This window comes from Selaginella moellendorffii, unplaced genomic scaffold (genome assembly GCF_000143415.4).
Source record: "Selaginella moellendorffii unplaced genomic scaffold, v1.0 SELMOscaffold_16, whole genome shotgun sequence".
NCBI classification, from domain to species: Eukaryota; Viridiplantae; Streptophyta; class Lycopodiopsida; order Selaginellales; family Selaginellaceae; genus Selaginella; species Selaginella moellendorffii.
Genome location: NW_003314277.1, coordinates 1,753,273 through 1,764,453, shown reverse-complemented (window position 1 = coordinate 1,764,453; position 11,181 = coordinate 1,753,273). Strand labels below are relative to the sequence as shown.

At 41.7% G+C, this 11,181-nt stretch overlaps 4 protein-coding genes across 12 annotated transcripts; 2 read left to right on the top strand and 2 right to left on the bottom strand.

The window, feature by feature from the left end:
• Window positions 1-1,001: 1,001 nt before the first annotated feature.
• LOC9642078 (thioredoxin) lies at window positions 1,002-1,849 on the top strand. Of its 2 annotated transcripts, none has more exons than XM_024676008.1 (4): window positions 1,002-1,297; window positions 1,344-1,387; window positions 1,459-1,590; window positions 1,667-1,849. In XM_024676008.1, exons 1-4 carry the CDS (start codon window positions 1,036-1,038, stop codon window positions 1,793-1,795), a joined length of 567 nt encoding a protein of 188 aa, XP_024531776.1. In that variant the 5' UTR covers window positions 1,002-1,035; the 3' UTR covers window positions 1,796-1,849. The 2 variants fall into 2 exon arrangements, with proteins under 2 accessions (XP_024531776.1, XP_002971310.2); XM_002971264.2 differs by having other exon boundaries at window positions 1,011-1,297; window positions 1,646-1,849.
• Window positions 1,850-2,118: 269 nt separating this feature from the next.
• Window positions 2,119-2,550, top strand: LOC112346596 (wiskott-Aldrich syndrome protein homolog). The gene has a single exon (XM_024675916.1). The coding sequence runs from the start codon at window positions 2,119-2,121 to the stop codon at window positions 2,548-2,550; it is 432 nt and encodes a 143-aa protein (XP_024531684.1).
• A 3,275-nt stretch (window positions 2,551-5,825) lies between these two features.
• LOC9642546 (actin-related protein 2/3 complex subunit 1A) lies at window positions 5,826-8,348 on the bottom strand. Of its 4 annotated transcripts, XM_002971078.2 has the most exons (17): window positions 8,266-8,346; window positions 8,007-8,078; window positions 7,852-7,943; window positions 7,718-7,794; window positions 7,557-7,651; window positions 7,436-7,505; window positions 7,312-7,381; window positions 7,178-7,251; window positions 7,082-7,124; window positions 6,940-7,021; window positions 6,796-6,884; window positions 6,648-6,733; window positions 6,535-6,598; window positions 6,382-6,482; window positions 6,268-6,326; window positions 6,125-6,200; window positions 5,826-6,055 (listed from the first exon to the last, which is right to left on the bottom strand). In XM_002971078.2, the coding sequence occupies exons 2-16, from the start codon at window positions 8,074-8,076 to the stop codon at window positions 6,130-6,132; spliced, it is 1,143 nt and encodes a 380-aa protein (XP_002971124.1). In that variant the 5' UTR covers window positions 8,077-8,078; window positions 8,266-8,346; the 3' UTR covers window positions 5,826-6,055; window positions 6,125-6,129. The 4 variants fall into 4 exon arrangements, with proteins under 4 accessions (XP_002971124.1, XP_024531662.1, XP_024531663.1 ...); XM_024675894.1 differs by having other exon boundaries at window positions 7,178-7,381; window positions 8,266-8,348; XM_024675895.1 differs by lacking the exon at window positions 8,266-8,346 and having other exon boundaries at window positions 8,007-8,154.
• A 35-nt stretch (window positions 8,349-8,383) lies between these two features.
• Window positions 8,384-11,179, bottom strand: LOC112346587 (F-box protein At4g00755-like). 5 transcript variants are annotated; one of them, XM_024675900.1, is made up of 8 exons: window positions 10,905-11,179; window positions 10,604-10,827; window positions 10,422-10,549; window positions 10,305-10,369; window positions 10,159-10,254; window positions 10,014-10,076; window positions 9,833-9,952; window positions 9,673-9,779 (listed from the first exon to the last, which is right to left on the bottom strand). In XM_024675900.1, exons 1-7 carry the CDS (start codon window positions 11,175-11,177, stop codon window positions 9,875-9,877), a joined length of 927 nt encoding a protein of 308 aa, XP_024531668.1. In that variant the 5' UTR covers window positions 11,178-11,179; the 3' UTR covers window positions 9,673-9,779; window positions 9,833-9,874. The 5 variants fall into 5 exon arrangements, with proteins under 5 accessions (XP_024531665.1, XP_024531664.1, XP_024531667.1 ...); XM_024675899.1 differs by having other exon boundaries at window positions 9,635-9,748; window positions 10,422-10,827; XM_024675898.1 differs by having other exon boundaries at window positions 10,422-10,827.
• Window positions 11,180-11,181: the final 2 nt, after the last annotated feature.

Here is an 11,181-nt window from a genome sequence, read left to right as displayed (position 1 = left end):
CGTAGATTTTGCTTTGACAAAGATCCTGTGATCCACGAAGACCCTAGTCATGCCCAGTTAACTGCCTTCGAAAACAACACAAAGAACATCGTAGACCACAAGATCAATGATGTCAGTGCTAGATTTTGGAAACTAAGTTGCGACTGATTATGGAAGCTTTCAAGATAAAAGAGTAAGGTGCTTTCAAGAAAAATAAGTCTTTCTCTTCCCCCATGGATGAAGGTTTGAACGTATGAAAATACTATCTCCCTGTTTCAGTCAGACACCTAATGTAAAAGTGTTGCATGGAGAGGACTCGTGAATTTTGTATGGTTACGTGGAGATGCCAGGAATGTCAGTGTTTGCTATAATGAGCTAATCGTGCAAGCAACAGGCCTTCAATTCCTATCCCCGCTTGTTGTATCTAAAGCCTCCACATGGAATCATTGGATGCGTCTAAGTGATGAGCTTCACCAAATTTATTTTAATGGTTTGTTTTATGTATTTCTATGTTACTAAAGCAGGAAAATGCGAGTATTTCTGCGATGCGTATAACGATTGTAATGATAAACTTGCATGTATAGATCGTATATGCGATGACGATCCAGATCTAGGCACTCATTTTTGCATGGTTGGGAAATGTAATGCTAAATGTGTAACTGATATTGATGCTTTGGCAGATTTGGGATATATTCCACAATTTGGAACTTCTTATTGTCCTGGTAGTGGTAATCAAGGTCAATAAGGATGCCAATGCTTTGGCTGCAAAGGAGAGCAGGCCATGGAACTAAACAAAAAAATCACTTGTTTACTAAATATGCCCATTAATAAATACATTTTTAGATTAACTTCACAAGTTATGATGTGTGGATTGGGCTCGCTCTTGAAAGTCTCAAAGCCTCATGCTATCTTGGAATTTGATCTTGTGGAGCGCCTTCTTTTCTTGCTCTAAGCTTAGCTCAAACGACGTTAAACCCATTGAACTTCCGGAATAACGAAGAATCTGGAGAGGCATATTCACGCGTACACGTGGAGACATGGGGGTTTCTTGTGGCCATGGCAGCAACGGCAGCATTGGTGCCCTGTTTGGCGGCACTTCCACGTCTTGCATCGTCGCCCTCGTCTCCACTCCGGCACCGTGATCGAGCGGGCATCTTGGGGGATTCGGCTCGGGTTCTTCAGCCGCAGCTCATCATTTGGGGCCAGAGAGCTTCCCAAGGAATTGTGGAGAGCAGCGGCAGGTGTTTTTGCGGCACCAGAAGCCCCATTGATGAATCATTCACGAAACAGGGAAATGTTGTGCTCTTTGATGAACAAGGTGAGTTTTCTCTAGTTGATATTGTTTTTACCTTTGGTGATTGTAGCCTCCGAGCTCGAGGAGTTCATCAGGACTGTGCGAGATAAGCTTGTAAGTTCATGTTCTTACTACTACTCTCTCTCCCTCTCTCTCTCTTATTTATCACAAGCTTTCGATCATAGGTTGTTCTTGATATCTCAACCAAGACTTGTGGACCTTGCAAGTTCATATTTCCCAAGCTTGTCAAGTTGAGTGAGGATTATCCTGATGCTGTGTTCTTGAAGATAAATGGGGACTATGACAGTGAAACACGAGTAAGACTTTCTACTTACGTATTCTAATTGCTAGAATGATGCGTATACTAAACAGGCTTTGATGAGGAAATGGAAGATTCGTGCTGTGCCAACATTTAGATTCTTTAAAAATGGTGAAATGGTTCACTCTCATTCTGGAGCCAAGGAAGATGACTTGAGAGCTCACTTTATAGCACACTACCATTCAGAAAGAGTGTCTATTTAACTATGTAAATTGCTTTATTAAAAATTAATTAATCATAGGATGTATCTAGAGCTAGTTCACAGCCCGCTAGAATTTAGTTTTGGACACTGCCAAACTTTACAGCTGGGATTGTTGTCGAATTTGTAAAAAACAGAATAAATGTTATATATAAGGCTGGATTTTAGAAGTGTTTACTCATCCCCTCTTTCTTTCAATAGTTTCTAATTATGAGTATTAGTAAAGTTTTTTGTATGGTCTTTCTTATGTATTTCTCTGCTATAGAAGCAAAAAAATGTGGGCAATCCTGCAAAAAGGATGAAGATTGTGATAATAAGATTGCATGTATGCATCACAAATGTGCTGATGACCCAGACCTGCGAACTCATATTTGTGGTGGAAGTCGAAAGGATGGACCACCAAAAGATGATGGTGGTGATAATGGCAAGCTTGGAAATTGTAATGATAGTTGTTCCAATAACGATCAATGCTTGGGAAAATTAGCTTGTATGGGTACTACTTGTGGAGATGATCCAGATAGGGGAACTTCTATTTGTGGTGGTAGTGGTGGTGGTGGTGGTGGCGGTGGCGCAGCTGAACCACCAAGTGAAGATTTACCAGGCACTCCAAGTGATTCTTCACCATTCCCTGATATTCCTTCACCATTCCCTGATTCTCCAGGATCCCCTATTCCATCACCAAAACCAAATGCCCCTCCATTGGGGAAGAAGAAAAGTCCTCCCCCTCCTAGGAAAAAATCGCCTCCTCCAGCTGAGTGAGTTTTTATTAATTCTTTATTAATAAAAAGAATATTAAGTTTAATCTGTAATAAATTTCTCTTGAAATTTTACAAATTAAAAATTAAAAAATACAATTTTTAAAGAAATGGACTACAAAATAAATGGTATATTAAGTTAATATTACTTTGTGACTTTTCACATGAAAATATATCAATTGAAACACCATATCACATCCAATCAAATTGCCTGCTCAAGGGCAGGGTGAATCACTGCACTGTTCCAGAGCTCATTCACTTCAATAGCTAGAAGGGTTCCAATTGTCAACTTCTAATATACATAGATGACTCTTAGATGGGTATCCATAATGGAAACCATTTCATATCATCTATCAATCATGATTTCTTCCTCATGTGTTCTAGATTTGAAGCTGTCTTAGATTAGGGTCAAGATATAAAGCATATTGGTCGCAGTGGCATATTTGGTCCTGTTTATAGTTTAGTTGAGTCCAAAAGCTAGAGTATGGAAGAGCAAAGGAGATTCAAAATGAGTAAGCTCAAATAGCTAAATTTATAAATAGCATATCACATAAATTGTATGTGATATGCTAGGTGAGGAGGTAAATAACGTTTTGTCCTCCTTCAGTTTTGCTTCCAAACGTGGTTCTAGTGTGGAAGAAGTGAAGACAATGTTACACCCATAAGAAAAAAATTTGAATGCTTAAGCAAAATTTGTAGAGGTGGTAGTGGATATACCTAGGATATACTTGGATATTCTAGGATATTTTACCATCTAACGATTGCTATTTATTTAGATTATTTTGTATTTATAATTTACAAACATGTTTATAATTTTAAAACTTTCCTAAACACTTTCTATTATATTTTTATTTATTCTAATGCAATAATATTAATCTTGATTTATAAATTATAAACATATTTATAATTATCGATCAATTGAATTATTCAAAAATACTAAACAAGAGTGACACTAAAACCAAGTGTTGCTACATGAAACGTGCAGCAAATTATTGTAAACAAGAGGATTTGCTAGTCTAGTTGCCACCTAATTACACCTCAAAATTCTTGAGATGAAAACTACAGGATATCTAACAATCTACCTCCAAATTATAAAGCAAACATTATACAAATATATGCGTATTGGTGGTGTACAATGTGGTGGGGTGTATACGGCAAAGTACCAACAAAAGAGGTATTGAGTTCGGTTTGGACTAATCTAGTTATGAATTGTGTTAGTGCAAACTAGAGTACCATCAAGTCATGCTTTAGTTGTTGAACAATAGGATATAAATTCTGTTGATAGGAAGTTTGTGAAGCATTGGCAATGCATGATCTCACAAGGCTATAGTAGAAGCATATGTTTAGAATTCAAAGATGGATTTACACTAATGTGGAGCCTTACATACTATGCCATCTGGACTATGAGTAAATTTTGTTGTAATTGTCCAAGACTTAAACATTCTCTATGGTAGCATACTACAACTTATATCATATGAATTTTACATTCATGCTTTAATATATGGGGCAACTCATTATATAGTCGTTTGTGAGTTGTCAACCACCAAATAAACACATGCAATTTTCAACATATACATGTGGGCTGTACACAGATTTGGTCAGCCTAGACACATTAGAAGTACAATGCTCCTAAACATAATGCAATAGAGAATGATATAGTATCTTATTAGGGTCCTTAAGGTAGGAATTTTATTCACTGGATGTCGACAAGAAGCCAATTTTGCCCCTAATATTTTATTATGCATATTCATCACCACTAACCTCCCTATCTTCTAGCACATTGAGCACTTTTGACATAAACTCTATAAGTGTGTGGTGTGGTTCTATAATATTCAAGTGTATGGAGTATATTGACATATTAAATATTTCTAACACGTGGCACAAGCAAAGTCTACAATGTGTTTTTGCACCATCTCTTGGGAAAGACATATCTTGCTGGTTGCCATGTGGAATTTACATGAGGTGCATCCATATCATTGAGTTCTTTAAGTTATCTGATGATCTATTGAACTTGTTCAAGCCATGATATGCATAAACATTATATAATCATTCTTTAAGGGATATAAAAGATCTGCCAAATTTGATATTTATGAATGTTGAAGGTATGACTCTTTTGGTCTATATTGACACTGCTCTTCCTTCTACAACATCAATCAAGAGGCAGGCACTTTAGAAAGTGCAAGTAACATTGTTTCAAACAAACTAACAACTAACCCTTTTTATTAATTAAGATTCTTTTTGTTTTAGTTTCCACGTGTTTGCCTGGTTGAAACACATATCCAAACTGTGCCCAACCAGGCCTTAACATTGATTCTCTTGGTTTTGAATTATAGGGACTACAATTGTGTGAACTTGATGGATATCCTATCTATGTGGATTACTGTATTGAAACTTTATTATGATTTCAAAAGAAACCAAGCATGGCCCTTATTCTAGGTTTTACCAATTAAATCAATTCTGCTCTAGTAGTGATTTAATGCATCTTGGAATTTGTGATCGATCACAGAAATTAATATGAAATAATTCCTTCCCGCCTTATAATATTTAATTTAAAGGAAGAGTTTCTCAGGGTTTTCCACAAAAAACTAAGACTATGAAAATGAATTAAACTAATAAAAATTACTTCATAATGTTGTGCTGGTGCCAAAGTTTCTCTGTTATAACATGATTGAGTGATGAGAGTCACTACTTATTAAAGGCACTAAATATAATAAATTCTTACATTTAGCTGGTGCCCAATGTGTGAAGTGTCCAATATTCTTATATTCATTATATATTTTGTATATTATAAATGTCAAAATTAGGCTTCTTTAATTCTGGTCAAAGTCAACAGTCATATCTAAAAAGTATTCAAACATGGAAACTAATGCAGAATTTGGCATGATTGCAAATATAAAATGAATTAACTCTATATAAAAGGCTACGTATGAAGGCTCTAAACAAGTCTTCAAACATAGCATCTGCAATGAGATATACAATCTTGGTTGCATCTTTTCTTCTTGCTTGTCTCTACACTGTTGTAGATGCTAAAAATTGTGGAGCTTCATGTAACAAAGATGGTGATTGCGATGGTAAGATTGCATGCATGGATAATGTCTGTGCAGACGACCCAAATATGAACACTCACATATGTGGTGGTAGTCACAAAGAAGGGCCACCAAAAAGTGGTAATGGTGGCAATGGTGGCAGCCTAGGCAAATGTGGCACAACATGTTCCAGTAATGATGAATGTTTTGGAAAACTAGCATGCATGAGCAGCTTTTGTGGGGATGATCCTGATGTGGGAACTTCCATCTGTGGCAGCAATGGCAATGATAATAGTGGCAATGACACTGGCAATAAGAACCCAACTCCTCCAGACACTCCATTCCCTAATATTCCTGATCCAAATACGCCACTCCCTGGTTCTCCCAATGAAGATCCATCTGCTGATGACTCTCTGTCTCTTCCAAGGAAACCCCCTCCAGGGAAACCCAAGTCTCCAGTGCCATACTAGTTTTGATCTGTTCCTATTGAAATAAACAAAAAAGTGGGGTTTTGATTAAAAATATGTTGTTGTGAAATGCTAATAAACACACCTGTGTTACATGCCAAGCCGGGCTAGCGCATCGCTAATGGTGCTCATGTCCCAAATCACGACCTTCCCATCCATGCCTGCATAAAACAAATGCCAGGGCTTACATCAGCAACGCTTTGAGCTTGATCTACAGTTGCTTTGTACCAGAAGTGCTAAATTTTCGTATCTCCTGCTCTCCAGGTGGAGCTAGTGGATTTAGAAGTCTGCACACGAAACAACAATCGGTACCAGTACCTAGAAAAGCCGAGTGATACTCACGTAATGCAATTGTTATGATAAGTTCCTGGAGCACTTGAGGGAGATTCAGTGGCAACACCACGCTTAGCTTGCCCATAGAATTTCCCAAATGCTTCAGAAAACTGCCAAAATAAATCTGTCGGCTTACAGTAAACCAAAACTGACCCGTCTTACTTGTGTCGAAGCTTTAACGTCTGATGCAGGTGTCTTCCCTTCGTCCAGAAAACGAACAAAGTTCCTAAAAAATATGTAGCTTCAAAATTGTATCAAATTTTCTTAATACTAACCATGTTCCTGTATCATCAGACGCGAAAAGCATTGGGTTGCAATCAAAACCACCAGCGACTAAACGTTTCTCTGATAGAAACAAAACCTGAAAGAAAAATGGAAAGAGAGAGTTAGAAACAAAAACGCTTCAGACATAAACCCGCATACATCACGTAGAGGTAGGTCCCTGAGTGCTAATGTCTGAGCGATTGGTGAAGGACCAACGTCATCTATAAAATGAATAGTTGAATCGTGGCCTAGAACATAAAAATTAGAAGAGGCATTCAAAGCTAGAAGCATGCTTCTCCTTACCAACATATGCCAAACTCCTCCCACTGGGTGACCATTTAACTCCGAAAGCCCACCCCAATGCCAAATCCAGCTGCACCAATTGCTGCAATAAAACCGCAAAGAATAAACTTCTAAACACCTTTATCCTGAATAAAGCTCCTACCTCCCCAAACCGAATCTCTCCAAACGTTGTAGTTGCAGCGCTCCTGCAGTTGATACAGTCATTACAAAAGCAAACAAAGCGAAACGGAGAGCGGACCTGGAATCAACACCCTTGATGTACGCAGAAAAAATCCTGCACTTGCAGTCAGTAGATGTCGTAGCTAGTAGCACCTGCAATCTAAACGAACGTTTGGCATAAGGTTCATACAGCTGAAAACAAAAGAAAACAACATTATTCGGATGCCATGCAACACCAGTCACTGTGGAGCCGTGCTTTTTCCTGATTATCTTGCTCACCCACCTGGGAAAAGTTGTGTTACAAAACTAGAATTTAAAACAGACAAAGACAGCAGACCAATTATTATCTTCCTCGTAGTAGCAAACGCAGACGCTCTTCGCACCACTAGCAACAGCAAATTTGTTCTCTGGGAACATCGAACCGCGTTTAAGTAACGAAAACTAGCAAAGCCTCTTACCTCTGGGGCTCCACTTCACAGATATAGCAGCACGATTTATCCGCAATATCACCAGCGTGGGCTGCCATACATTCTCTTCTAGCTTCCAGACGTAGCTGCAGAAGAGGTGAAAAACATCAGAAAAAGGGACAAAGAAAAACCCGAAGTACGCATCAACTTACGAATTCCTATCGTGCGAAACAGTGACAATGTAGTTCGAGACAGGTGCCCAATCAACTCCTGAAACGAGCTGATCGTGCTAAAGCCACAAAAGAGAATGAGATAGTAAGAGCGAGATTTCCACCTCGTTACTTACCTTTTGAAGGACGTGGAGTCGATCCCACACGGCGCTTGGAGCTGGCGAGGCATTGTAAATGTGGACTTCGTTATTCGTGCAAACCGCGATCACTGCGAAGAACACACATTGTTTGATGTAAAATTAAAACGCGCAAGAGGAGGAAGAATTCTTACTTGTCAGATCCACATTCCAGGCGTGGCCGCTGATGCATTGCGCCAATTGATGCGACGCCACAGCAACCATATCTGCAGAGCGCAAAATTTCACCCATTGTGATCACGCGCGGTGAGCAGAGAAAGAACTGAGAGAAGGAATGCCGAGACCTAAGAGATCTAACACTATTTCCTGGCAAGTTCTAGAGCAATATTTTATCAGCGCGAAGCAAGCGATCTTCCCACTAAACAAATGCGCTGTAGCTAGCTAGCGATCATACCTGACAGCGATCAGCAATCTTCCAGATCGAGACAAAATCCGTGCGTGCGCGCTGTCGCCTTGCGCTGTCCCAGCCCTCTCTAGAACCAAAAACCCTAGCACAGTACTTGGAGAGTTCCTAATAGAAAGACCTTTAAGATTAAAGGATAGGATCACATTAGTATTCTCCCAGATCGTCATCCTCGAAAACCGGCCTTCCCCACACGATTAATTCCGGGCGAAGGCGGCGAAAGAACTCCTCGTCTTCTTCGTCGCGAAAGAATTCCTCGACCTCCTCCTCTTCTTTCTCTTCTTCTATCGGTTTCGAGAGGCTCTTGAGCACGAAGCTTTTGGGATCTTTGATCTCGAAGTCGTACCGCTGGAGCGAGCTGCCTTGCGCCGATACGTGACAGATGCTGCCACGATGAGGAGAAGATCAGATCATCAGCGTGACACGAAACGAGAAACGGAGAAAGGACGAGAAAAAAGAAATGTTGGAGCTTACCAGATGTAATAGAGCTGATCCGTGGATTGTTTTTGGACACGCCCGACGAGCTCCACCTGGAAGATTCCACCAATGCACACGACCGGCCTTGGAAGACGAAATGTCTGCAGTGAATCAGCCTGTTCACGCAAAAACAAGAGAGAAGCTTAAAACCTTCTATATATCACAACACAAGTCCATACCTGTTCCACGGGATACATCGGCGAAACATACTTCCAAACGTAGTTCCCATCGGGGTGAGGATTGCTCCAAGAGTGTCCACCAGGAGCACGGCAAGCCTGGTATCCAAAGTAGAATCGAACGAATTTCGGCGAGTAGATTGGGCTCCCGTACTGAAAGAAAGCTGCAGCGCATATTGCAAAGTTAGAACTTTGAAAAGAGAAAGAAAGGAAGTACAAGCATACCTTCAAAAGGCCTCAACTTTATCTCCTCCACGACACACAGAGGTGTGACCATCCGGTAAGTCAAAAACTCTGGAACAGTTTCCAATTTCTGGCCTGTGCTAGACCAGTACGACGGCGAGCCTGACGAGAGCCGCTTCGGGTGTGGATAGAGCGTCTGAATTACGTCCTCATTGGGATTGTCGGTGCTCGAAGCATGCAGTGCATTCCAGATGTAGCTGCTCCTCGTCGACGATGTCCTCGTCAGGGAGTAGTAGAAGTCACAGAACACCTTGTGCTCGCGTCTCAGAATGTCCTCCTCCACAGACCGCGATTTAGAAAGCTCTACAGTAGTACAGTCGACACCGCTGGATTGCTCAGCCACCTCCCGAAACACTTCCAGCTCTGGAAATCGGATCATGCACAGCCGCCTCCAAAGTCGGCCATCAACAACTGCGGCACGACAATTAGCCAAAACTTGAGCGCCTCAAGGGACAAGATCCTACCGAGTCTGTGCCACGAGCGGCACACTGCACCGGCACGGGCGATATCCTCGTCGGTATCCAAGCACCCAAGAATCTGTAACATCGTGTCGTCATCCAGCCGCTTCACATCCATAGCTACAAGCTCTTCTTTACCAGACCCAATGCCCTGGAAAGCTGAATTCTAAATTCCGAGCCCCGAAAGGCGAGAAAACCTCATACCTGTAGCGTACGACGATTTTATTGTGGCAAACCGACCAGGGTCTACGTACGGATCTCCTTCTTTGGGTTCCTCAGTGCTGCGAGCATGTACAAAGCACCCGCGAGATTCACAACTCCAACCTAAAGACGAAAGCAAAATAAAAAACCCTTTTGTGAATGTACGTAATGGTAAAAGACTTACAATGAGAAGAGGCGGTGGACAGGCACCGCGGCTGACAAGCCACGAAAAGCTGAGGAAGAGGAACTGCGAGAGGCATGCCAAGTTGGTTAGTCAGTTACTTTGAGAATAACTTCCTTTTCATCTTTCGAGATCGAGAAAAACTCACGATGCGTCCGGCGACAGTGGAAGCATAAAAGGCCGAGGATCCATGGAAGCCAAGGCTGTCACCAAGCGAAGTTCCCAAGTAATAGATACCAAAAACCTTGAAAGTCACAAATTGTAAGCGGCACATACTGTTCCTTGTTTGCTTACCACTGCCAGAATTCCTGTTGCTTGAATCCATCCCCGTGCTACATGTTCCAGCCTGAAAAGAAGACCTGCATGTAGCATGATCAAAATCACGACACGAGATTGATATACTTGTCTCACCAAAGAGCGTCTCTGGGAAAACGAAGAAACAAATCCCAGCTATGGAGATGTAGATCCCGGTGAAAAAAGCAGCTCGGGCAGGCCTCGACAAGCGAGCAAAGAAACTTTTAACGTGATCCCGTTCTACGCTGCACAGGCACAAGGTTTTCTCAAAAGCAAAAAATCTCCACAAACTTTGAGACCTTGTCGAAGCCATCGCTATGAATGCCTCTCCACCGCCGGGCTTACGGACACAAACGTCTGGATTGTTGGCGATCTCGATCGCAGAAGAAAATCCCCGGCCAAGAGAGAAAACAATCGACTCCTTGCCATTTCGTCCAGCTTGGCAAATCCCTTCCAAGCTTCCCAGAACGATCACATCCCCGTCGGCACGAACAGCGCCTCCTCTTTCGATGTTTCCAAACACCTGAAGTCCAGCCAAGAACAAGAAGAGAAAATTCCAACTTAGCCAAGAACAAGAAGAGAAAGAAAACGCTTCCATGCCACCACAGCACCCGAATGCTCGACGATCTCGCCGCGATTCACGGATCTCCTGACGAACAGGCAATGCTCCAGCGAAGAATCGAGCAAGGAGCTGCCGCCGGCAGCCGCAGCGCAAGAAATCCGCGAAAAATCTCGAGAGTTCGTCCCCCTGTGCGATAATCCACGCAAGAAGCTCGATCGCGGAGGAGCGCAGCACAGCCGCCCCAAGAGAAGCGCCATAGCCCTAGATTCAAAAACATGGATCATGGATCGATCATATGAGTCTAGACGCATCCAG